The sequence below is a fragment of the Condylura cristata genome, unplaced genomic scaffold (genome assembly GCF_000260355.1).
Source record: "Condylura cristata isolate star-nosed mole 26May11 unplaced genomic scaffold, ConCri1.0 scaffold00025, whole genome shotgun sequence".
NCBI classification, from domain to species: Eukaryota; Metazoa; Chordata; class Mammalia; order Eulipotyphla; family Talpidae; genus Condylura; species Condylura cristata.
This window is the reverse complement of record NW_004567126.1, coordinates 28,461,149-28,486,510: the sequence shown is the minus strand read 5'-3', so window position 1 is coordinate 28,486,510 and position 25,362 is coordinate 28,461,149. Positions and strand designations below refer to the sequence as shown.

Sequence of the window (25,362 nt, the reverse complement as noted above, 5' to 3'; positions counted from 1 at the left end):
CAGCCGCCAGCATGCCGCACGCCTTCAAGCCCGGGGACTTGGTGTTCGCCAAAATGAAGGGCTACCCGCACTGGCCGGCCCGGGTGAGGCCGCTGGGGAGATGGGCGAAGGTGGGGGTGGGGGGTGGGGCTCTGGGGGCCCCAGACTCAGGGGCTCACGCACTTGGAGTCTGGGGGATACCGGATCTGTAGGACCTACACGCCCGAGGAGACTTGGGCTTGGGGGGCCCCCGCACGCTGGAGCCTTGAGAGGACTCGGGTCTGAGGGATCCGCGCGCCAGGGGTTTGGGGTGCCTGGCCTGAGGGATTTGCGCGGGTAGGGAGAGCTAGGGGTGCCAGGCCTGAGGGACCCGAGCGACGGGGGTCTGGGGGTCCCTCTGTGCGGCCCGCGCACCAGAGGTTTTGGGCACCCCGCCCTGAAGGAGCTGCTCAGGGTCAGAGTGAAGTGATGCTAAGTGTGCAGGAGCTGTGACCTGAGGGGACAGGGTTGGGGGGGGGAAGAGGTGAGGTAAGCAGAGAAAAGAGGGGTTTGAAGCGGGGTTGAATTTATTGGAAGAGGGAAGTGCTCAAGACTGGAGGACCTTCTTTGTGGGGCCACAGAAGCCAAGTTCTGGTGGGTGCTGAGAGCCACGTGTGAGAGGAGCAAAGGATGAGGGATGCACTAAGGGAGAAGCTGCTTGACTATCAAGACTGAGGGCGTAAGGGAGTACCGGAACTGGACATTGGGGCTGTGGGCTTTGTGCACAAGGTTACTAGAGCTGACAGGTCTGAATATGAAAGTGAGAGGTCTGAGGGACCAGACATGTAAATCAGATTTGTTTGAGGCACCCTGATCCCCTGTGGAGACCCACCCCCTCCATGTCCCCAGACTGGGGTGGAGGATTGTCCTCTCTGATGCTTGAATCAGATCAGCCCCCTCACAGGGGCTCAAGGCTGAGAGAGCATCTAAGGGAAGGCGGCTGGCCCAGGACACCTTGGAGTTTCTTTGGGGGAAGTTGGAATCCAGACAACTCAAGTGGTCTGGGATGGGGGGGCCCCTTGAGCCTGAGAGTTGCAGATCTGCAAAGTGGAGTTCAAGCACTGTGAGAGCAGCCAGCAAAGAGGAGGGACGTGGGGTTATTGTCACCCCAAGATCTTAGGAATTCAAATGCTCCCCCAAACCCTCAGGTCTGAGGTTGGTGGAATATGCCTGATACAACTGAAGGAATTTGGTGGGTGGGGATGGGAATGGCAGCCCTGGCTATCAGCCCGGTGAGGTGGGCAGGGCAGGTGACCTGGGCAGCCCTGTGGTATGGTTGGAGATTCCAGCCTTGCTCCCTGCCTGTTGGGCCGAAGTAGCCAGAAAGACATCACACAGAACTCGGTTTGGATGCCAAGGGGCCTCTGGGATCTCTGACTGGGCAACCGCAGGGTTAGAGGTGGTGCTGGTGCTACCCTGAGGATGTCTGGGCTTCAGGATGAGAGGGAGATCCTCGGCGAGACAGGGGCAGAGGCAGGGTTTAGAGGCATCCCAGGTTGGTCCTCACCTTGATGGCGTTGGGGGATGCTTCTGTGCAGGAACGGGATGCTTGGGGTGAATGCCAGAGGCCCACGGTGCGGTCCGGGGTCAAAGACTTTGAAGACCAGCCCTGAGGAAATGGAGGCAGAAAGTCAGGAGCAAGCATTGAAGAGGAAGGGGAGGAATCAATAAGAACTGTAGAGCCCACTCCAGTCTTCTTTGCTTGCATTTAAATTCTTGGGGTACACAGCGCAATGAAACTTTACTGGTACTTTTCTTCTTTCTTGAGTACCAGCTTCTCCCTGTTCGCTGAACCTCCTCCCTTCAGCCAGCTCTCTAAGCCCCTAACATTTCCAAGCACCTGATTGGAAGTATAGGGGCTGCTTGCCTCCCGTGGGGAGGTGACTGACAGCTGCCGGAGCCCATGGGCCTGTATGGAGAGGGTGGGACTTCCTGGATGCTCAGCGCCTGTCTCCTGCAGCCCACCCCCCACCCTCTGCATCCTTGGAGCTGCCAGCTGCAGTCTCTGGGAAACCGACCACCGATAACCCCCTTGCGGGGAGGGATCCTATGGGAGGGTTCTGAGAGTTCATAGAAGCTCTCCCTAGCCTCCCCCCCAGCTGCTCTGAGGACCTTATTTGGCTTTGCTCAGGTGAAGTGCCCTGGGGAGTGGGGGGGTTTGCACAGAAGCATGCAGATGCTTAAGTGGGAAGGTGATATGGCTTCTTAAAATGAAGGCTCCCTTTTCCCCAGCATACCCTACCCCGAGTAAGTTGGCTGATTTCTTGGTAATTTCCTGGGGCAGTGGGTGAAACACCCCTTGCCTCCCATCTGCCTTCTGACTGGCCTCTCACTGCAGATTGATGACATTGCTGACGGTGCCGTGAAGCCCCCACCCAACAAGTACCCCATCTTCTTCTTTGGCACACACGAAACGTAAGTGTCCCTGGCTAGGGCTGAATTTTCCAATTGGTACCCCCCACCCCCACCCCCACCCCCTCGGTGGCCTAGCTCACCTGGGACTGGCCCCATGGTTCCTTTCTCCAGAGCCTTCCTGGGACCCAAGGACCTCTTTCCCTACGACAAATGTAAAGATAAATACGGAAAACCCAACAAGAGAAAAGGCTTCAATGAGGGACTGTGGGAGATCCAGAACAATCCCCACGCCAGCTACAGTGCTCCGCTGGTGAGTACCTGGGATGGAGGGCCACCCAAGTGGGGTCAGGTGTGCATGTGTGCAGGGGAGTGAGGTGGCCTTGGCTTGTCTCCTGGAAGGAGGTGAAGCTTTTAGGTCTGGACTCCTCCCTGTCAGCACTGCTGACACGGGCCGGGCCAGTCTCTGGGGGGCTGTCCTGAGCACTGTGGGGTGTTTAGCAGCAGCGCTGGCTCCACATACTGCATGCTAGGAGCACCCCACTGGGGCTGTAACGACTGACTGTCCCAGACATGGCCAGGTGTCCCCTGGATTGGGTGGAGGAGTGCAGAGTCACCCTTGTGGGGCCTGAAAATAGAAGTGTCGCCATAGCTTTTACAAAACTTTCTATTTTCATTTTATAAGGAAAACGTTTTTTCTTTCCGTAACAGCCCCTCCCCCAACTACTGCTAGCCTTTAGCCTCAGAAAAAGGCCATACTTAATAGAGGTGGGAGTTTCTGTTTAGGTGGAAAAAATGCCAGCAGCCTTAGAGGTGTTGGGGAACTTGTGTTTGGAAGCATCCAGCAAAACAAAGGAGTTTAGAAAAGTAGGAGTTAAACTCTTAAATTGTCATGGAAGGTTGGCAGAGGGGTGCCTTGTCAAGTACTTTGGGGTGAGATGCTGATGAAGGGAGGCAGGGCAGGGGTTTTTCACTTTGCTTTTAACCACTACTGTGGGGTTCCTGCAAGATCTGAGGTGGTGGGGAGGATTAGCTTTGTCTTGGGAGGGGTTGGGGTGAAATTGGTTTTGCAGTCACAGGAGCTAACTGCAGGGGGCCAGATCGCAGTTCTTAGAGACATCAGCATGGTCTTGAGGCTGCAGAGCAGGGGGCTGAGCAGCCGGCTTGTGTTTGTGAAGGACTAAGTGGGCCTAGAGTGCCTGGCCATGCTTGAGAAATTGGGGTGATGGGCTAGGTGTGCTTTCCTGTGGCTCCGCTCACCTGCTGACCCAGCAGACTTCTGTTTCCACCTGCCACATGTTGTCCCGGGACCAGGGACCCAGGGTGAATCTTGCCTTCTGGAGCTCACCATTCAGAACGTGGGCCCATGAAACAGTTACCTGAGTGGCCAGGCCCACACATGCTCCATATTACTGGCATCTCGCTTTATTTTTATTTATTTTTTTTTTTTAAAGATTTATTTATTTATTTGTGCATACAGAACTGGGGTACAGGCCAGAGGCTCAGGGGCGGTGAGAGGCTTCACCAGAGACAGAGTGGGAGCAGAACAGGCAGATTGACAAAGTACACTGCTGAGGGAAGCAGCGGGCGGGTCAGGAGAGGTCTGGCTCGCCATGTGGTCTCCTCCTGGGCAGGCGGCAGGCGGGAATCGAACTCATGCGGAAGTGGCTTCAGATTCTCAGTGCTGTGCTTTAACCCGCTGCGCCACCAGGGAGGGCCACTCGCTTTATTTTTTTAATTGTGGTGTTGGTTTACAATTCTGTACAGGGTTCAAGAGTCTGGAGTGCCACCTCTTCAGCTCTTCACACCACAGAGCACCCATAGTCTTCTACCACAGACCGCTGGACCCGCACTCTCATTGTTTCCTCTCCCACCCCACAGCCTGTTCTCGTAGTGTTTTAGTTTTATCCCCTGTGATGCAAATGGGGATGGAAGCATTCTCTGCTTTGCTACCTGCTGGCTGCCCCTGGGCTTTGCATGTCCCCAACTTGGTAAGCGGATCAGAAGGTCCTGGAGTTAACTGAGTTTCAAGAGATCATTTTCTGGCCCCTGCTCAAATTCTGTTTGGTTACATCCGAGGCTTATTACCTCCTGGTGAATCATCGTACCATTTAATATTTATTACACACCCACAGCTTGCTAAGTACTGGATAGATGCCTGCCCTCGAGGAAATGAAACTCAAAAGTGGTGCAGCTTTGACATTACACGAGCCCTCTCCAGGCTCCCCAGGTGAAGAGCTAGCTGTGTTAGAGCTCGTTCCTGCCTTTGGGTTAACCCGATGCCTCTGCACCTCCGTGAAACATTGGTTTAAAGTGCAGACTCTGGGCCTGCCCCTAGGGGTTTAGGTTTAGTGTTCAACAGTTTGGAGCTGAGGCCTGGCAGCTCTGAGAATTTCCTTCCCAGGCCTTATCTGAGACACTCCTGTCGTAGCCAGCCCACCGGCAAGCTTGTGGCACCGCTTGGTGGCGATCTCAGCAGCTTAGCTGCTTCTTTTCCATCCTTAAAGTTTGTAGGTAATTGTTATGTTTCAACTGGCACTATAGACTCAGGAGAGGACAGCGAAGAGGTACACAAAACAGTGGTGCTGCCTCTCGGCCACTGTTTTATTTTCATCTCAAGAAAGCCACAGCTACCTTAGCTCCATACTTTCTCTCTCCAAGAGTGTTTGTTCATATAAAATGCTACGTCGCTTTCTTAGGCATCTAATTCCGTGCGTGGTTCCTTGTCAGCCTTTGGCAGCTGGTCCCTGTGAGCATATATGTCAGCCCTTATTCTTTAACAGCCCCCACCTGGCCTCCCCCAAGAGTGAATAGCAAGGTGTGCTTCCCCTTCCCTTTACCAAGACAGGAGGTGAAAACTGGTCTCGGTGTGGTTCCAGCTGCTTCATCTTTAGGTCCCCACGGTGGTCCTGAGAGTGAGCTGGGCAGGTGATATCTTTTCCATTTTACAGATGAACAGACTTTTCCCTTGTACAGATGAAGTCCAGAAACTTCACTTGATTGCCCAGAGTGACTCAACTAGAAATCAAATCTCTTAAGACCTAGACCAGGTTTCTCAACACTCAGTACCAGATCTTTCTGTTTGGGGTGCCATCTTGGACACTGTGGGATGTTAAGCAACAGCTTTAAACCATACCTGCTTGATGCCAGGAGCACTCCTAGCGCCATCTTGGTAACCAGTGTGTATCTAGACATTGCCAGGTGCCACCTAGGGGCCTGTCCAAGATTCAGAAGCTCATAAAAATCACCCAAGGTGGAGAACCACTGACTTAGAAGGAACTTGGTTTAGTATAGTTGTGTGTTGCTTAACAATGGGGAAACAATCATTAAGTGATTGTGTCCTTTTTCTTTTTTAAAGATTTATTTATTTATGCACAAGAACTGGGGTACAGGCTAGAGGTGCGGGGGTGAGAGGATTTACTGAGACAGAGTGGGGAGCAGAACAGGCAGATCAAGTGAAACACACTGCTGAGGGGGGCAGCAGGATGACAGGAGAGGTCTGCCACGCCACGCGGGTCAGCTCCCTGGCCGGGGGTTAAACTCGTGCTGTAGTGGCTGTAGGAAGCTTCATAGTGCTGTGCTTTAACCCATTGGGCCACCAGGGAGGGCCATTGTGCCCATTTTCAAACATCATAGAGTGTAATTAATAAACCTAGGTGGTAGAGTCTGGTGGGACCCCCATCAAACACGTGGCCCCTCACAGATGGAGCGCCGTGAAAGTACGCTTGGTTATACATCTCCATCACTCAGTAGCTGAAGAGGTGAAGGCCTGTCCCAGGTTCAGAAGCTCACAGGGCTGCTGGGAGGACCCAGTGATAAGTGTGCGCTGGGGACAGCACAGTAAGTGACAGAGGCGGCGTTTGGGAACGAGGAGGCCCAGCTGCGTTTGATGTTCCTTTTCTATCTTGTCCGAGTTCCAGGTTCATTGCAGGTAAATGCTTGTTCTGCTTTCAGCCTTCAGCTTCGTGGTCGTCGGAGGTTGGCCAGCTCAGCTTTTATTTCCTGGTCTCTCTCTGCCTTATTTCCTGGTCTCTCTCTGCCCCAGACCTCGTCACATGAATCAGATATTCTAGCCCCTTTGCTGCTAGGCAGTTGAACCCCTTGGGCCAACCATGGGACACCCCAGTTCCTGCCTTTATCTGCAAGGATAATGTAGAGCAAGTCGTTTACCTCCTGGAGACTGCTTGCCCGGGTTTGGAACCTGCACATTCACCCCGTCCCTGAGAGCAGTGGAGGCGTACCTCAAACCACGGCTGAGGGGAGCGTGGTGGGAGCAAAGAAGGGCCAGACCAGCAGTCGCTGTGCCCCGGGCCCACCTGGAAGCCAAGGCTGACGGGCATCCTGCTCTTACTAAGCTGCTGTGTGAGCTGGAGCTGTTAGGCCGCTTTTTCCTCATTGGCACGTGAGGACGACAGCTCCCACCGTCGCAGAGATAGGAGTGGGGCCGCTCTCTGGTGTGTGCACTTAGCGCATGCCTTCCTGCCGGGGCTGCTCCTAGCCCTCCTCCAAGAGGTCCTTGGGCCACGTGTAGTCCCTGACTCTCCAAGCTGCCGCCTTCCCTCTCCTGCATGCCCCCTGGACGGACACGTACTGCCCTGAAGGGGAGGTGGTGACTGCAGTGAACGCACACAGCTCAGTGCAGTTCCCTCCCAGCTTGTCAGGGCTGGAGTCTGACCTATGCGGTGTCTAAGCTGTCCCCGCCGTCCTAGTTTGTCTCGTTGAACTGGCACCACTAGGCCTTCGCGGGACCTCGGACACTGTGACACTACAAGGGCGACGGAGGGCGTTGTCCGTGAGGGCTGTCGGCAGCAGGCCTTGCTGACCCTGCCTGCCTTGGGCATGAAGGCCGGGGAGGCTCCCCGCCTGGAGGGGAAGAAGCGGGGTCTTCGTATAGGAGTGAGCATGAAGGGGGCTCCCTCTGAGCCCCCTTCTGGTGTTACCATCCCACTCCAGCGCTGACACCCACATTTCCATGCTCTTTGCGCGTTTCTACTTTGATGCGCTGCCCAGACCTCCTTCAGCCTCCTGGTGTCGTCCCCCTCCTTCGGGCCCCCTGGAACCAGCTTCAGCCTCTGGCTCTTCTCATTCCTGGTCTCACTTCCAAGAGTCCTGCTGGCCTGGGCTCCCCCACCGACTCTGATGCACGATTGGTCTCCTGGATTTTCTTTCGCCCAGGTACAGGCCCCACTCTGATCTTGCCAAGGAAAGGCAGCCCAGTGTTGGGGTGTTGTTTTTTTTTAAGATTTATTTATTTGTGCATACAGAAATGGGGTACAGGCCAGAGGTGCAGGGGAGATGAGTGGTTTCACCAGAGACAGAGTGGGGAGCACAACAGGCAGAACTGAAGTACACTGCTGAGGGGAGCAGCGGGCGGGTCAGGAGAGGTCTGCCGCGCCCTGTGGGTCACCTCCGGGGCAGGCGGGGATCGAACTCACGCTGAAGTGGCTTTAGCTTCTTAGTGCTGCGCTTTAACCCGCTGTGCCACCAGGGAGGACCCCTGTTTTGTTTTGTTTTTTTTTTAAACTTTCTCTTTTATTCCCCAGGGACAAAGATTTATCATTTTTATTTTGATATATTTTTTAATTGAGCTAACATTGTTGACATTGTTGTTTGTATTTTTAAGTCTAGGATCGCCCTTCCATTGTTACTCCCAGCACCAGTGCACCCAGAGTCCACCAGTGTAGTCTGCTGGGGGCCACGACCCCCTTACTCCCCGCCTCTGCTCCCATGGCCCAATTCTGCAGTCAGTGTTCAGGAGCCTGTTTTTGAGTTTGGTTTATCCGACCATTTGCCTGTTTTCTTTCTTCTTTTTTTTTTTTAAGATTTTATTTATTTATTCATATAGAACTGGGGTACAGGCCAGAGATGCGGAGGGTGAGAGGATTCACCAGAGACAGAGGGGAGCAGAACAATTTGCCTGTTTTCTTTAAAAACACAGACACTTCATGAATTTGCACATGGACTAATCTCTGTTATTCCAATTTAAATATATCTGCTGCAGAAGCGAGCACTAAATACGTTATTTTTAAAAATTGGGATCTATCTGATTTCTCACAACATACTACTCACCAGCATTCCTAACAGATACTAACCATAGACGAAAAATTTATTTCAGAAGATACACTGCAGTGGTTTTGTGTATTCTCAGTGTTATGCCCTATCACTACTGTCAAATTCTAGAATATTCCCATCTCTCCGCAAAGAAGCCCCCTTTATGTCAGCAGTCATCCCCAATTCTCCTGTCCCTCTGGTTCCTGGGAACGTTCTATTTCTATGAATCTGCATCTCCTGGACACAGCATATACATAGGAACTTGTATTTGGTTTTTTGTTCCTGGCAGCTTCTAATCGAGTTCATTTTTGAGTTTCCTCCATGTGTGTCAGCAAACGCATTTTTTTTTTTAAAGATTTACTTACTTTTGCACACAAGAACTGGGGTACAGCTAGAGGTGCGGGGAGTGACAAGATTCACCAGAGTGGGGAGCAGGACAGATGGATCCACTGAAACACACTGCTGAGGGGAGCAGCCGGGAGATAGGACTTCTCCTGCTGCGCCCTGTGGGTCACTCCCTGGCTGGGAATCGAACTCAGGCTGCAGTGGCTGCGGAGAGCATCACAGTGCTGCGCTTTCCCCATTGTGCCACTAGGGAGGGCCCTGCAAACGCCCTTCTTATGGCTGAGTAATATCCCATCCTGGAACTAGGCCACTTTGTGTGTTCATCACTAGACAAAAATTTGGGCTGTTTTTAGAGAATGGTGTTTAAAGTGCTCAGTCTGTTTATTTTTTTTTCCAAAATCCGTTATTTAGAAATAACACGGAGTGAACTATGTACTATGTACTGTGACGTGACGTCGTCTTACATTTGTGCTAGGCTGGGTGCCACTGAGTCCCTCTAACGGGAGCTGTGGGACCCCTCCTCCCCCCGCTTCTCATCTGTGTTGCAGTTGCATTTACTGGCTGCCTCCCCATTAGGGGTGTGAGCTCCCGAGGCAAGGCCTCTGTCTGTCATCCTCACACAGGGCCCGGTAGTAGCGGCTTTTGCACTGTGTTCACTAGAACGGTGAATGGGTTCTTCCATTTTCCTCCCCAAAACAAAATATTCAAAAAAAGTTGAAAAACAGATCTGAGGGGCCCTCTCTTGTGGTGCAGCAAGTTAAAGCGCAGCACTATGAAGCTCTCTGCAGCTGCTGCAGCTCAAGTTCGATCCCCGGCCAGCGAGGTGACCCGCAATGGCAAGGCAAGCCTCTCCTGACCCACCCACTCCCCTCAGCAGTGTATTTCAGTCGATCTGTCTGTTCTGCTTCCCACTCTGTCTCTGGTAAGCCCCCAAACCTCTGGCCTGTACCCCAGTTTTGGTGAATCCTCTCACCCCCCACACTTCTGGCCCATACCCCAGTTCTGTAAGCATAAATAAATACATCTTAAAAAAAAAATACAGATCTGAGCTGGTCCTGTGACCTAATTCCACTCTGACTGCCGAGGTCGACCCTTGCCAACTCCTGCATGATCTGGCCTGACCGCTCCACCTCTCTCCTGCCTTTCTCTTTCTGTGACCTCCTCACTACACCAGCCTCCCTGCATCTTTGTGGGATCGTCAGCCATGCTGCTCCCACGTTCTGGAATCTATCTAGCCCCTACCGCTTTGCATGCTTGTGACAGCTCCTCAACTAAAACTTCTCGCCCTCCAGGGCCCCCCCACGACCATCTGCTGCAGCTACGCATCCACCAACAGGTTTTGCCCGTCACGGTGATATGACATCATGCTATTTATATGCCTACAGTTGTCTCTCTAGATTGTAAGCTGCTTGGGGCCAGGCGCCAAGGCCTGGTATAATACCTAGCTGTGTACTGAGCCACAGATTCGACCCGGTGTATAAGTGTGCCCCACGTGTGGGCAGTCAGAAGAAGCTGTCTCAGCCTCTGCTGTTTAGGTGCCTGCCACTTGCCCGAGCAGGTCTTTTGGGTATAACAGAAATTGCAGTGCATGGAAGCGTAAGGCCAGAGCTCCTGCCCTAGGCCTGCTTCCTCCTCGTGATCATAAGGACAACAGTAGTAATGATAAAAGCAAACGTCGATGGATTCCTTGCTGGCCTGGGCGTAGCCCTGAGTAAGTCTTGTGCTCTGTTCATCCTTGATGAATGGGTTCATCCATTTTCCAGTCCTGCAAGGCCTACACGGTGCCGTCCGTGTAGCTGGCATGTGGAAGTTAATGCACAGAGAGCTTTAGTTTAACCTTGAACCCCAGTGCTCACCGCACGTGCGCATCTGCCTCACCTCTCAGGGCTCTCGGGGCCTGTTTGACCACTCAGATACCAAGGTCAGGCCCTACGTTTGCGTCCCCTTGGTGCGTGCTGGGCCTCCGCCCTGGTTGGTCATGCCACCCAGATGGTGACTCGTGCTCTGCCCCTCCCCTTCATCCCTCAGCCAGTGAGCTCCTCCGACAGTGAGGCCCCTGAAGCCGACCCGGCCGGTGGCAGTGAAGACGATGAGGACCGGGGGGTTATGGCTGTCGCAGCTGTGACTGCGGCAGCCGCCAGCGACAGAATGGAGAGCGACTCGGACTCCGACAAGAGCAGCGACAACAGTGGCCTGAAGCGGAAGGCATCAGCCTTGAAGGTAGGCCCTGGACAGGCCAGCTTGGCCCTGGGTGGCTGGTGGCTAGTGGCCATAGCCCAGCAACGCCTGAGATTGCATCCTAGAGCTTACTCTGAAAGAAACCCCGTTCCCAGAGCGTCCCCACCTTCCCCGTCCCTGCTACCTCGGCTGCGCCAGTCCCGGCCACTTCACGCCAGTGGGCACACGCGCTTGCCCGCACGAGCATCGTGAGCCAGGAGCTCTGTGTGGTGCCCATCGTGCCCCTCCTGGCCGGGTGTTCGCAGAGGGCGGCCACACTGGCTGCTGTTTTGCTGACAGCCGTTTGAATTGTTTGCTTTTTCGGCATCAGAAACAGTGCTGCCGCGAACAGTCACGTACATGTTTTTGCGTGGACGTGCGTTCTCAGTTGTTTTGAAGATTCTTTTGCCCCCTTTTTTCCTCTCTGCCTTTTCACTGCCACTAGCTATTTGAGTGCAGAATGAAAAGACCAGCTTCTAACACCAAGTTCTTTTGATTAAAAAAACTTTTTAAAGAAAGTATCCTCTTGGTTACAATTATAATAGTTTAGACTTACTGTAGATAAAAGATGTAGAGGGTATGGTGAAGGGAGGCTTCCTGAGGAGCGGACGCTTTCGCTGAGGCTCAGAATGGGAAGGGGCAGCCGCACCCAGGCCTGCGGCCAGCTCCTCAGGAAGCAGAGGGGTGCAGAGCTCCTGCAGCTGACAGGTGAGGGCGCCCGGCAGGGCCAGAGGAAGGGTGGAGAAGGTGGCGCAGTACACACACCACAGAACTTGAGCCATTTTTAGGTGGCATTTAGTAAAGCCATGTTATTGGGCAACCGTCCCACCCCCCAACTCCAGAACTTTCTCACTTTCCCAAATGAAGCTGTCTCCATTGAACACCTGCGCCCCTTTTCACCCAGCCCTGGCACCCACCGTCCACTCCTGTCTCTGTGGCTGTGATTCCTCTAGGGTGGCCTGTGGGTAGGTCGCACGGCACACTCACGTGTGGCCCAACCGTGGGCATGTTTTTAGAACTGTGTCACTAGGAGATTCATGTCAAGTGAGTGGCGTGGAGGGTGACGCATTAGCCTGGAGAGTGCGGGCCTCCCGCGTCTTGTACGCAGTGCGTCGTCAATGGGAAATGTCATTTTGTGGTCCGTGGCGCTTGTCCTTTTCTGTCTGGCTTATTTCACTGAACATCATGTCCCCTGAGTTTAACATCCCTGGTATCTACTGGGTTCTTTTGAAGGGGTCCCTGCCAGCCCCTAAGGTTCCAGACCTTCAGCTCTTCCCAGGGCTGGGAGAGGCAGGCGGGAGGGCTTGCTGCCGAGGCGGGAGACGTGGTGCGTGAATGTCGATCTGCTCGAGCTGCTCCCCTTCCAGATGTCAGTCTCAAAGCGAGTTCGAAAGGCCCCCAGTGATCTGGACCCAGCCAGCGTGTCTCCGTCCGAGGAGGAGAATTCAGAAAGTTCATCCGAGTCTGAGAAGACCAGTGACCAGGTGGGCGCCTGCCGGCTCCTCGGGTGGGCGAGGGGCGCTGGGCGGGATGGAGCTGCGGCAGCTACATGTCAGTCCCCACTCTCCCCCCAGGACTTTACCCCAGAGAAGAAAACTGTGGTGCGGGCACCCAGGCGGGGCCCCCTGGCGGGACGGAAGAAAAAGGTAGAGGGTTTCGTTGTGGGCTTGTCTCTGTGCCCACCGGCGCGCCAGAGCTTTTCTGCAGGGCCCCAGCCACTGTCCACAATGCCACGTGGTTCTCCCTGTTCATTTCCTTTTCTTTAACAAAAGCAAAGCGCACCACCTACCTCCAGCCTCTTCCAGCCCTGCTCCCCACCCCCTCTGCTAACCGGGTCTGTTGCGAAGTGCACTGGCTTGTTTTTGCCCATCTGCTCACCTGCTTTGTTTCTCGCCTGTAGATGAAACCATCCAGTGTTTGTCTATTCTTTGGGCTTTGCTTTGCTAATCCCCCCAGAGTTCCTTCCATTTTACTGTGGATGGCAAGCTCGTCCTCTCTCCGCTGGAGAGCGTTCTTCGCGTGCACGCGCTCGTCTTACCTGGTCGTCTGTCGGCAGGCGTCGGTCTCCGGAGGGGGGCGCGTGGGCCCGGGGAGACAGCCGGGATGCCCACCTCTGCGTGCGCGTGCTGTGGCCTCGACCGCTGGGGTCTGAGTCTGTGAGGGTCTCGGCAGCCGGGACGGCCAGGCTGCCGCCCGCGAGGCCGCTGGAGTCCGCGTTGGGGCGGATGCCGGGATGTGCCGTGTGGGAGAGGGGGGATGGGCTCTGCGCTGGCGGGGGGGGGCAGGGGGGGGCCGCGCGCTCCCGCGCCAGCGCTCCGTGTCGGGCAGAGCTACAGGCGCGTGTGTGTTGCAGTGCAAGGCTGGTGCTCGTCTGCTTGTCGCACGCAGGGGAGTGCGCTGCGGTGCTGTGTCTGCGCGTGTCAGTGGTGCAGGGGTGTCCAAGTGCTCGTGGCTTTACGTGTACGCGCACACGTGCGCCGTGGGCAAGGCCCACGGGGAGGAGGCGGCCAGTCTGGTCGGGCCCACACGCGAGGCTTTGTGTGGCAAGGTGTCTTGTTCCTGGAAGGCCCTGGGCTTGCCTTTACACGCACACGCACGGCTGAGGAGTGGGGGAGACCTGGGACAGAGTCCACCGTCACTGTGGCCCTGGTGACGCCACCGGCGGCTGCAGGGACTTGAGCACTGCCAGCGATTCTGGCCAAAGCGGAGTTGCTTATTTGGGGGGATGGTGGATTTTTTTGCGGGGAGGGTTTGGGGAGCGGGGTGCTCAGGGCCTGCCCCTGGTCTCTCCCAGAAGGCACCTTCAGCCTCCGACTCAGACTCCAAAGCAGAATCAGATGGGGCCAAGGGTGAGCCCGTGGCTGTGACCAGGTCAGCATCGTCGTCGTCGTCCTCCTCCTCTTCCTCCTCAGACTCCGACACGGATGTGTCTGTAAAGAAGCCTCTGCGGGGCCGGAAGCCAGGTACGGGCGGCCACACCTCCTGGGGTGGCCCAACGCGGCGTCTGCCCCTCTAACAGGAGTCAGTCTGTGAGCCTCCTCTTTCTCTTTCCCCCAGCTGAGAAGCCACCCCCAAAACCACGTGGGCGGAAGCCGAAGCCCGAGCGACCCCCGAGCACCTCGAGCAGTGACAGGTGGGGTGGCTTTTTGCCAGGTCCTCAACCCGACCCCGGGGCCCCCGGCAGTAGGCGGGCCCACCCCTCAGGGACCTGGTGGCGGAGCTTCCTGTTCCAAGGACCAGCGCCCCTCACTGCCTGCACCCCCAGTGACAGCGATGAGGTGGACCGCATCAGCGAGTGGAAGCGGCGGGACGAGGAGCGGAGGCGGGAGCTGGAGGCCCGGCGGCGCCGAGAGCAGGAGGAGGAGCTGCGGCGGCTGCGGGAGCAGGAGAAGGAAGAGAAAGAGCGGAGGCGGGAGCGGGCCGAGCGTGGTGACGCCCCGCAGGGGGGCAGTGGTGCCAGCAGTGGCGATGAGCTCAGGGACGAGGAGGAGCCGGTCAAGAAGCGAGGCCGGAAGGGCCGGGGCCGGGGCCCTCAGTCCACTTCTGACTCAGAGCCGGAGGCCGAGCTGGAGAGAGAGGTGCGCTCAGCCTAGGCTGGGTTCTCGGGGTCCCTGAGAGCCTCCACGGGGTTGACTGAAGGCTTTGATTGAAAGACTCAGTATCTGTTGGAGTGAGAGGAATCTGTGGAACTAACTGGGAGGGCATTCTGGGTGGGGGGCACGGCACGGGCAAAGGCCCTGGGGCAGGACTGACCCTGCTTTCTGGAGGAACAAGACAAGGAGTAGATCATGTAGCAGGTACAGCAGGTACAGGAGAGCACTTGAGGGCGGGCAGTGCAGGACCTTGCGGACTGTGGGGAGGACTTGGGCACTTTTACCCCAGGGCACCCTGGGGCTGTGCAGAAGGGTGCTTTCTGGCATCGGGGTGCGGGGACAATTTGGAGTTGAGTGTGGGAGTAGCTAGGACTTCCTGAGAAGGGTTAGTGGTGACTTTAGGTACTGTGTGGGGTGGCTGGGCCCACCGGCTCCCCCTCCACCCTCAACATTCTTCCGAATCTGAAAGTCCCATTTCCCAGCCCTGAGACCTTGATGGAACCTGCAGCCGTCAAGGAGAGTGGGGTGAGGCAGCGGGCGAGGGCATGTGCTCTCCCCGCGAAGACGGACCTGGTGCCTGCCACAGAAAGCGTCTGGCTCTGGTCCGGGCTGCCCTGTGTAGTGACAGGCTTGGCCTCTACCTTCCCGCAGGGCCTTTCAGGGCATGAGAAGCTGCTGTCCATGTCAGACCGGACGGAGCTCCTCCCCGTCCCATCGTGTTCATCCCACCAGCTCTCAGCAGCATGAAAGTGGTGGCAGGAAGCACGGAACTGTGTCTGGAAGGGAGAGGACGCAGGGGTCTGGAGAGCCCCGCTCCCTGCCACGTCAGCCCTTCTCTGCTCTGCAGGCGAAGAAGTCAGCCAAGAAGTTGCAGTCACAAAGCACAGAGCCGGTGAGGAGACCCAGCCAGAAGGAGAAGAGAGGCCGTCCGGAGGAGAAGCCCCGAGCCAGGTCAGCACCCTGTGGCCTCCTGCTCTAGGCAGGCCCCGCCCTTCCTCACCCGGCCCGTCTCAGCCTCCCAGGGGTCCCTCAGCCGTCGTGGGAGGGCCTCAGCTTCCAATTTGGTCTTGGAGACAGTTGGGTGAAGGGTCTGGTTCTGGAAGCCCACCCAGGAACTGCTCTTCTAGCCTTGTGCTCACCTGTGCATTTTGGCCCCCAATCAGGGGACACTAGAGGTCTGGGGACATCTGTGGTCATCTCGACTGGGGGTGCTCTCGGCACCCAGTGGGTGGGGCAGGGATGCTGCTTAACACCCCATAGTGCCAAAGTGGCCCCCACCCAGATCTCGCCCCGATGTCCACAGTATGTGGGATTGTCCTTAACCTCCTGTGGTTCTCAGATATTTTAAGTCAGGCCCCTGAGGCGGTGGAGGTGGGGAGAATCAAATCACAGCTTTCTAAGTGAAATTCCAGCTATCACTGATCCGCCTATGGGGGCAGCTTGTCAGAAATATCAGCGAATAAGAGCGACTCGGGTGGCAGCGGTGCTTCACTGGGTCTCAAACTGGAGTGTCTTTTAATAGCCCAGCAGTCACTGACCCCCAGGCTTGTGCTGAAGCAACAACAAACCCAGAATCCCGGGACTGCACATGTGCTTGCTCGCAGGGACCCGAGGGAGGGTGGTGCCCGGTGGCCTGGGTGCCCACCCTCTGCCCGGTCCCGACGGCCTGCCCCCCCACTCGCCGGGCCTCCTAAAGGTTTCCTCCATAGCAGGTGCTGGCTGCCCCACAGACCCTGACTCCTTGCCAGGGGCATGCGTAGCAGGGGATGTCGGTCGGGGCCCATCTAAGGGGTGCGACTCCCACAGGCAGGTAAAGGTGGAGCGTACCCGGAAGCGGTCTGAAGGGTTCCAGCCAGACAGGAAGATGGACAAGAAGAAAGGTGAGGGGGTCGCTGCGAGGGAGGAGGGCAGGTGCAGAGGGCTTGTCCTCGCGGCCAGCCGGTGGTCTGGCGGTGGAGGAGGCCAGGCTGGTCTGCCTGATGGCCTAGGCCTCGTGGCCCTGTTCAGGCCTGCACTGTGCCTTCTCTTCCTGGCCACAGAACCCTCCGTGGAGGAAAAGCTCCAGAAGCTTCACAGTGAAATCAAGTTTGCCCTGAAGGTTGACAATCCGGTGAGCCAAGTCTTCCCTACCCCTCATGTCATGTCTGGATCTTCCTTAGAAGTTTTGGGCAGCCATGCCAAGGGCAGGGTGTGGGCAGGAGGGCAGGTGTTGCCGTGCCCATCCAGGTCTCTTGGCCGAGGGCCCTGGGCTTTCCTGAGGCTCAGTGTTTGCTGCTAAAGCCCCACCTGTGGCTTCATGGAAGGCCCACGAGGCCCCCTCCTGTCTGTCCCGCGTTTTCACCTGTCACTGGTTCCCCAAAAGGAGGGCCTCAGAACTTCCTCTGCCCCGCCAGGACCCCTGGACCAGGTGCTGTCCCTCCTTACTCCCCCCTACCCTGCAGGACGTGAAGAGATGTCTGAATGCACTAGAGGAGCTGGGGACCCTGCAGGTGACCTCGCAGATCCTCCAGAAGAACACAGATGTGGTGGCTACGTTGAAAAAGGTAGTGGAGGGGCGAGGCCTGGGTGGGCAACCTGTGGACGTGGTAGTGCCCCCCTTCATGGAGATGCCACTGTGGCCAGGAGTGGCAGCAATAGGCGAGGGGCCTGGACAGGGCAGGAGGCCAGCGGCATGTCCTGAGGCGGGCTTTTGGGGACCCAGATTCGCCGCTACAAGGCCAACAAGGAGGTGATGGAGAAGGCCGCAGAAGTCTACACCCGACTCAAGTCAAGGGTCCTGGGACCAAAGATCGAGGCTGTCCAGAAGGCAAACAGAACTGGTGTGGAGAAGGACAAGTCTGAGGCGGGGAAAACTGAGGAGACGCTGGCTGGCGAGGAGGCCCCCGCAGAGAAAGCAGGGGATGAGGCCAACGCTGGTGAGGGGCCAGAGGGTGTGGGGCTGGGCAGGCGGTTTGCTGGGCACAGCTGGTACTCCTCCCCCAGTGGCCAGAGAGGCAGGTCCTTGGCACTCTGCACAGGCCTGGCTGTGTCCCAGGGTTGCTGGTGCCTGACCCTTGGCTCGCAGACGGCATCGTCTCCCCGAGCTGGATGGGCTGGGAGGCTGTGTGCACAGGGTGCAAGCGAGTGTGCCCTCCACGGGGAGGGCCAGGCGTGGGACCCTCCTCCATGCGGCAGAGGCCTCAGGCTGCACCCGGAGCCTGTGGGGGGCTGCGGGGGAGAAGAGAAAGGGGTCATCCTAGAGGGACAGTGACCGAGGGATGGGAGAGGACCTACCTTCTTGGGATCACATGGTCCCAGTGACGGGTGCTAGGGAGTCTCCCTATACCCAGTTAAGAATAGGGTTTGGCTGAAGCCTCAACCCCCAAGGAACGACCTGGAGAGGGCAGCCCTTACTGTGCCCCAGGCTGCAGCAGGCTGGCCACCTCCTGTCCCCCATTTCAGGGGCATGGGCACAGCTGCCCCGGGATGTGGTGTGAGCGCAGAGGGAGGCACGCACAGTGCCCAGTTCTGGCCCCCAGGAGGGCCCAGTGTCTCTCAGGATCCTCGGCCCAGTGCTGGCTCGCTCACCAGCTTCATCAGGAAGGGTTACGGGTCCCAGACAACCCCACAGCATCCTATGACTCTCCCTCCCAGATCTCTCAGCCCCTGTGAATGGCGAGGCCACCTCCCAGAAGGGGGAGGAGCCGGAGGACAAGGAGCAGGAGGAAGGGCAGACCTCAGAGGAGGGGCCCCGTGGCGGCTCCTCTGAAGACCTCCTGCACAACGAGTAAGTGTCATCGGGGGCCCTGTGGGCCACTTCCTGGGAAGGATGCTGTTCTCGGGGGCAGGCTTGCCCTGGAAGGGCCCCACAGACTGCAGCCCCCTCCCCTCACTGGGGCCTCCCCACCTTAGCAGCTGATTTCCAGCTGGGTGGCTGCTTTGGGTCCCCCCCGGGGCCTGGCGTGCAGCCACGCCTGTCCAGCGGGAGCGTGGCTCCTGCTTCCTGCGCTGCGTGTGGTCTGGGCAGCAGGCTCGGAGCCAGCCTGCTCACCCTGGGCTGTGCTCTGCCAGCAGTGCAAGGGGGGACGCTGACCTGGATGGGCCGGGGAGCGACCGGCAGGAGCGCGAGAGGGCGCGCATGGACTCGGAGTCCCTGGACGATGAGGACAGCTGAGCCCGGCAAGCAGGCCCTGCCCGCCGCACAGACTTGTAGGCTGCCCGGCTCCTCCCCTCCGCCAGGGGTCAGGGAACTGTTGGAGACGCCTGCTGTCCGTTTGTATTTGTCCCCCTGGGTTTTCTTCTGCCTAATTTCTGTGATTTCCGACCGACATGAAATGACTATAAAGGGTTTTTTTTATGAAAAAAAAAATCACTTTTATTGGCTTGGTTTTCTAGCATTAGTGGTGCAGCCAGGCCAGAGCTGGGAACTGTCTGCAACGGTCAGGGGCTCTTTCTGGACAAAGGGTTTTCAGTCACAGGGTCACCATGAACAGTAAGTGTGCACTTATTTCTAACGGTGCTCCCGGCCCGGCCGGCCCAGCCCTGTAGGCCTGCAGTGCAGGAGGGCGGCGTGGGGGGAGACTTTTCCAAAAGTGAAGAGAAATAAAAACCTCTGAACATTGCAGCTCACACAGAGGCAGTGCTTTGACTCTTCCTATGTTTGGCCCAGCGCCCAGGCAGGAAGACCAGAGGTCCAGAGGGTGGGGTGGCCGAGGGGTGGGCGCTGAGGCAGGGCCGGGGCAGCCGGGACCGTGCCTTCCCCAGAAGCCTCTGCCGTGACTCTTTCCTGCTGCTGTCCGACTCCCAGACAAGACCCTTGGTCCCAGCAACCCAGCTCTGCCCGGCCGGTGCTGCCGGCTGTCCTCGGTCGCTGCTGGAGGTGTGAATGTGAGCAGCCTGCCGTGGCCTAGGGCCAGTGGCGCTCCCACCCTGGGCCTCTGCTCTCCTGCATTGGGCTTGACCTGGCTCGGGCTGTCGCGTGGATTCGGGGGGGACCTGTGAGTCAGGCCTGGCTCGTAGCAACAGTGGCCCTTAGCACGTTAGCCCTGCCTTCTCTGGCCACGCTCCTCCACCCCTCTGAGACGGGGCCTCAGAGACTCCTGACCCCAGCCGCCCTGCTTTGCTGTCGGACACTGCCTGGCTGCGGAGGCTCTGTCACCTGCCGGGGCGTGCCCGACTGTCCCCGCACCGCCGGCAGCTCAGCTCGCCCAGTGTGGAGTCCCTCATGACTCCTGTTCCTGTGGTCTCTCTGGGGACAGCTGGCTTCCATCCTGGAGCTCGGATGTCGGAGCTTGGTGTGGGCACTTCAGCAGCCCCACCCCCGCTGGGAAATGGTGTGGCTCCAGCTTCTGGGACACAGGCGCGCGGCAGGGCTCTGCTTCTGGCATTTTGAGGCGCGGCTAGTGCCCGCTCGAGGTGGGGCTGCCTGCCAGGCCCGGTATGAACATTCTGAGTTTTCACATCTCCGGCGCGCTGCCTCAGGCAACAGGAGGGGGCCGGGCCTTTGTGGCCTCGCTTCTCCACGTGCTGCCCACCTGGCAGGACCGCCCTGAGGAGCCAGAAAGCACACAGGAAGGGAGGAGACCCACGGAGTTGCTTCGAGCACTAACAGGTCCAGAAGCCTGGGGCTCACATCTAGCTATGGCCTGTGGTCAGGCCCTTTCTTGCTTTCATGGGCAGCCCGGGGGCTCCAGCGCTTTTAGGACGTCAAGTCTGGAAGCCTTTGAACCGACCGTGCCAGGTGAAGGCCAGGGTGCAGTGGACAGGGCCAGGAGGGGCGTGTGGGTAGACCTGCCGCCGGCCCATCTTCAGTCCTCAAGCCAGGCCAGCCAGAGCCCAGGCTGTCAGCGGTGCTGCAGCTGCTGGTGACTTTACCTCAGAAACCTTGGCACCCCACAGGCTCGCCCCGAGAGCGTGGGCGCTGACCGCCACAGGTAGCGACTGTTGCCGTAGGTACGTGACACGAATACTTGGGTTTCCCAGGATGTGCGAATGAGTGACACTAGACTGGTCTGGTAAGCGTGTAATAGCATTTTTCTAAAAATAACAGTGCACACACCTTAATTACACGTAGGAATGAGCACGCTGAGAGAAATGTTTCGCACTGGTCAGTTGTTAGCTGCAGCTGACACAAACCCGGCTCGTGATGGCAGTGTCCGCAGAGCGCGGTGAAGCCAGGTGTGCCTTGGGCCTCTGGTGCTCCAGGCCGCGGCACTCGGACTCCGCGGCTGCTGGGGGCCGGCCGTGCGCGGTCGGGGCCAGGGTGGGGGTAGGCCCGCTCGTTCTGCTAGCAGACGCGGGCCGGAACAGCCCCCGAAAGATGAAAGGGCTCCACCTTCCACCTTCCCTGACTGCTTCTCTGGCCGGCTGTTGGCCGAGGCTCAGAAGGAGGCGCCGGTGCCTGAGTGCGGTTGTGCGTGGCGTGACTTCCCTCGGAGTTCTCCATGCCCCGCCTGGAGGTCCGAGCTTTGGGGACTCAGCGGCGTCGGGGCTGGCCGGGGAGACGTTTCCTGGGGGGCAGCCCTACAGCTGCTGCTCCCCAGGGTGCGGCGTGAAGGGCCCCACCAGCCAGCTGAGCGGCGGGCCGTGCTGCAGCCTGCCCAGCGCCTCCTCCAGCCCCTGCCACGCCTGGCCCATGCTCCTGCGGCTCTGGGCCAGGCGCTCCGCCGGCAGCTCGGTGGCAGAGCCGGCGGAGGACACGACGCCGTAGAGCTCGCAGAGGCTGCGCCGGGCCTGCCCCACCTGCTGCTGGAGCTCTGCCGGGAGGCCCTGGAGGCCGCAGGCCAGCGTGCTGTAGGCCACGTGGAGCTGCTGGATGAGGCTGCAGGCCCTGGACAGCGCCCCGGCGCCTGGCACCTGCGGGAGGAAGGAGCGAGGTGAGCAGGGGCCGGAGGTGGGTGGGTGGGGGCAGCCCTGGCGCTCGCGCGGGTACCTCTCGGGGACCAGCTTCCTCCACTCGGCGGCCGGAGCCCTGGTCTGACCACCTCTGCGCCTCTGGGGCCTGCTTGGCCTTTTCAATCTGGAAAGAGAAGCTCAGCAGGCTGATTTTCCCGACAACTTAGGATTTCTTGGCAGGACCCCCCCCTCCCACCCCCCGCCCCCCCAAGCAGCACGAGGCCTGGGGGGTGTGCCCAGCCCTGGCCCTGGAGCCTCTGCCTAGACGCCGGCAGTGGGCACGATGGGCAGGTGACAGGTGGAGAGCCAGCAGCACCACAGAGGCTGGTCACCTCACTGCAGAGGCAGCAACCTAAATGCCCACAAGATCGCCAGGGGGCCAGATGACGGTGTCACCAGGTCAAGTCACTCCTCAGCGCGAAACCCTCCCGTGGCTTCCCCGTGCCCTCTGGATGCAGTCCCCCCGAAGCTGTGCGGTCTCCGACCCCGCCGCTCACGCCCAGACGCGTGCCCAGGCCCCCGCCACGCGCACTGTGCGCTGGCCGCCAGTCTGCGCAACACGCTGCCTGGGGCCTGGAGAGCCTCCTGCTGGCCCTTCCCAGGGTGCCCGGCAGCCTCCGCTCCTGGCTGCCCTCCTGCCAGGCCTGGCCCGCCCCCGGTGCTGTGGCCTGGCCCGCCCCCGGTGCTGTGCCCAGCCCCTCCCTGTCGCAGCCATCACTGTGCTGCCCTTTCGCTGTCGCGTTCTCACGGGGTTTCCCTGTTCCTCGTCTTCCCTCGGGGCAGCTGCCAGCACCTTTGCTCCTTGACTGTTGGGTCCCTGGCACGTAGGAGTCCCCCTCCTCCCACCGTCCAGTCTCCGCGGCCTGCCTTCTAGCTTGTAGAGGGCAGCACGTGACTGCAAAGTGCAGCAGCAGCTCTCACCCCACCCTGGACCCTATCTCGGGGGCCCACCCGGGATCTGCAGCTTGCCCTGTGCAAACCAAGCTCTTGTCACCGCTGACCTGCCAGCGCCCTGCGCTCCTCAGTTAAAGACCACTGCAGCCTCTCGGGGCTTCCTCGCTCACGTCCACGCGTGACCAGCTGCGCCCCGCCAGCTCTGCTCCGGGGCACATCCGGAGCCCGGGAGCCTGTCAGGCTGCAGCGTGCCAGAGGCCTGCCAGGATTCGTATAGAAACTCCAGCTGACTGGCACTTGACCTGCTGACCGTGCTCCCCACGGGCAGGGCCCTCGCCGCCAGTAAAACCCGTGCTGGGTCTGCATTCACTGCTGGGCACTGTGGGTGTTGAGCAGCATCCCTGGCCTCCACCCTCAGTGCCGGGACACCCCAGCCATGCCCCTGGTCTCCTGAGGCGGGTCACCCCTGGGTGAGACCCTCTGGGTTGGGGTCTCACTGGCTCCAGGAGACTGCGTTCTAGCATCATCTGACCCCCTGAGGCCCTGGGACACTGCAGACACTTAGACATTTATTCTGGGGAAGAGGGGGTGACTCCCAAGTGTGGGGGGCCATCCTGGTTTACTGCTTTACCTTTTAGGGATCCATTCTGGTAGCTAGGATGAACTAGGTATCTACCCATTTTTCCCAAATAATTACCTCAGGGTTCCTCGGCACTGTGGGGACTGGGTCGTTCTCCGTGGGGGCCCTCCTGAGCCCCCAGTAGAGCATCCCTGGCCCGTACCCACTTGACAGACAACCACAGTTGCCTGGGTTGGTGCAGTGGTCCCCAAACTGCTGTTCACAGAACCCTGGGGTGCGGATTGGAATTCCGGCATGCCCGCACCCTCCACCCAGGGCTCTTGCACTCCCATATTTAAGACCGCTAACGCAAAAAACTTGGGGTTCCTCAACTGAGGGCCTGTTACCAACCCCACCAGCCACAGAGGGGTGCTGTGGCTTCCCACTGGGCAGCCTGGCCACTTCTCAAAGTCCCCAGCAGTGAGCATCAGCTGCCACGGCAGAGGCGGCGGGGGGGTCCGTGGCCGACCTGTCTGTCAGGGTGGCAGCCGCCGAACAGCAAGGACACCTTCGGGAACGTGCACCCTGGGAGGCGACGCCTTTGTATGAAGGGCACAGTGGCCAGCGGGCAGAGCCCACTGGCGCCGGCACCGAACCGCGGGGCCACTTTGTGTCAGCCAGTCTGGGGCTCCATGACTCCATGAGGCAAAATATCCCGAAAGCCGGTCCTCGGATGGTGAGCCACGGCTTGTCAGACGCGGCTGGGGTTTTGTTTCTCCACCATATAGCTACGTGACGTTGAAAAAATGATGTTTTCTGGAGATCTGCTGTTACCTCAGCACAAATAGAGCCTAACTATTCACGTGGGGCAGACTTGTATTCTTAAAAGTCCAAATGGATCTTTTAGTTTAAATGAAAGTCATGGGCCCTCCCTGGTGGCACAACAGGTCAAAGTGCAGCAGGATGAAGCTCTCCACAGCCCTGCGCTGGAGTTCGATTCCCAGCCAGGGAGTGACCCCAGGGCGCAGCAGACACCTCTCCTGACCCACCCGCTGCTCCCCTCTGCAGTGTGTTTAAGCCAATCCACCTGTTCTGCTCCCCACTCTGTGAACCCTCTCACCCCCGCACCTCTGGCCTGTACCCCAGTTCTTGTGTGCATAAATAAATGTTTAAGTCACCTGTTGACACCCCTGTTAGGTGATTTCGTCACCTGAGAACAGTGCTTGTGACCTCGCAAACCTTGATGGCACCGCCCGTGGGACCCTGGTCGCAGCGCAGTGTGGGCCAAACCGTCACTCAGACGCTTGACTGCTCGTCTCATCACTTCCCCCAGTCATGCCTTGGGGAAGAGAAGGCCCTTACCTGCTGGAAGGAGTCTTCAAGCTGGGCTAGCGTGGCCCTGGCCTGGAACTGTCCGTGCTGCAGGTGACTCAGGGCGTGCTCAAAAGCCCGCTGACGGAAGCTGGGCGCCAGGTCACCCAGTCGCACGAAGTAGCTGCCCTGGTCGGCTGAGAACACCCTGGGTCCAGGCTCGGAGGCCGCCAGCCGGGCTGGAAAGGAAGACATCACGCAATCTGGGCATAAACCCCTCCCCTGCAGCCCCCCCGCCTCCCAGGTAACCAGGTCTTGGGGTTCACAGTGCCCAGTCCCCTCTGCTCTCACCTTGCTCCTGGACCGTCATGGGGTGGAAGATTTCCCCCACTTCTTCCAACTCACCCCGGAGGGTAGCAGAGCTCACGGCTCCCGCGTGGCCGCCAGTGGTGGCCATATGCCCCACCTCGTCTCTGCCCAGCAAGGCTCCTTGCGGGGATGCCCCCACAGGAGGGGCCAGGCCCTTACCGCCCTCCATTGCTTCCCCAGCAGGGTCCAGGCCTGCGCATGGTATGTCTGAGGGATCAGAGACCCCAGAGGAAGGGGCACTGCAAGGGAGCAGCTGGGTCTGATGCCCTCCCCCCACTGGGGCCCTGTAACTGGCATGGGCACCCGGCACCGAGTCCTGGGAGGTTGGCAGCCAATTCTGGGTGGTATCCAGGCCAGTTTGGGCAGCCCTTTCGGCCATGTTCCCTGCCCCGGGGAACCCTGTGGCCATAGCATCTTTGGTGCCTGTCAGGACAGTCTTGGTGGTGTCCAGGGCGCCCTCCACGGCCCCCTTGGCCGCATTCACGGTGCTCGTCAGCCCACTGCAGACAGTGTCCTTGGTGCCTGTCGCAATCTCCTGGGTGGTGTCCAGTCCTGTCTGCATGGCGCCTTTGGCCATGCCCACAGCACTGGAGAGCCCAGTGGACACTGTGCCTTTGGTGTTGGTCAGGATGGTCTTGGTGGTGTCCATGCCAGCCTGGACACTGCCCTTGGCCATGTTCATTGCCCCAGTGAGCCCAGTGGACACAACATCTTTAGTGCCTATAACAACAGCCTTTGAGGTGTCCAGGCCCCCCTGGACGGCCCCTTTGGCCACGTTCA

General features: G+C 58.6%; 2 protein-coding genes across 4 annotated transcripts in view; one reads left to right on the top strand and one right to left on the bottom strand.

Annotated features, from left to right (window-relative positions):
- The first annotated feature begins 6 nt into the window (after positions 1–6).
- On the top strand, positions 7–19,200 carry LOC101629478 (hepatoma-derived growth factor-related protein 2). 3 transcript variants are annotated; one of them, XM_012729875.1, is made up of 16 exons: positions 7–83; positions 2,357–2,433; positions 2,545–2,683; positions 10,795–10,986; positions 12,351–12,467; positions 12,558–12,629; positions 13,778–13,946; positions 14,041–14,116; positions 14,249–14,561; positions 15,424–15,527; positions 16,383–16,456; positions 16,616–16,686; positions 17,018–17,119; positions 17,278–17,491; positions 18,210–18,342; positions 18,630–19,200. In XM_012729875.1, exons 1-16 carry the CDS (start codon positions 12–14, stop codon positions 18,727–18,729), a joined length of 2,025 nt encoding a protein of 674 aa, XP_012585329.1. In that variant the 5' UTR covers positions 7–11; the 3' UTR covers positions 18,730–19,200. The 3 variants fall into 3 exon arrangements, with proteins under 3 accessions (XP_012585329.1, XP_012585328.1, XP_004688936.1); XM_012729874.1 differs by having other exon boundaries at positions 13,781–13,946; positions 18,627–19,199; XM_004688879.2 differs by having other exon boundaries at positions 18,627–19,199.
- Positions 19,201–20,179: 979 nt separating this feature from the next.
- PLIN4 (perilipin 4) overlaps positions 20,180–25,362 on the bottom strand; it is a 12,914-nt gene continuing 7,731 nt past the window's right edge. Inside the window, exons 6-9 of the mRNA XM_012729412.1 lie at positions 24,565–25,362; positions 24,265–24,452; positions 21,487–21,573; positions 20,180–21,410 (exon numbers count right to left, since the gene is read on the bottom strand). The exon at positions 24,565–25,362 is cut by the window's right edge and continues 1 nt beyond it. Of these exons, the coding sequence (XP_012584866.1) occupies positions 21,078–21,410; positions 21,487–21,573; positions 24,265–24,452; positions 24,565–25,362 (1,406 nt within the window). The 3' untranslated portion in view covers positions 20,180–21,077. The remainder of the gene's footprint in view (positions 21,411–21,486; positions 21,574–24,264; positions 24,453–24,564) is intronic.

Excerpts from the sequence above, each read along its gene's own strand:
- LOC101629478 (XM_004688879.2), top strand. The coding sequence starts at position 12 with ATGCCGCACGCCTTCAAGCCCGGGGACTTGGTGTTCGCCAAAATGAAG. Across the intron at positions 84-2,356 it reads ACCCGCACTGGCCGGCCCGG|ATTGATGACATTGCTGACGG; the intron begins GTGAGGCCGCTG and ends CTCTCACTGCAG. Across the intron at positions 16,457-16,615 it reads GAAGATGGACAAGAAGAAAG|AACCCTCCGTGGAGGAAAAG; the intron begins GTGAGGGGGTCG and ends TCCTGGCCACAG.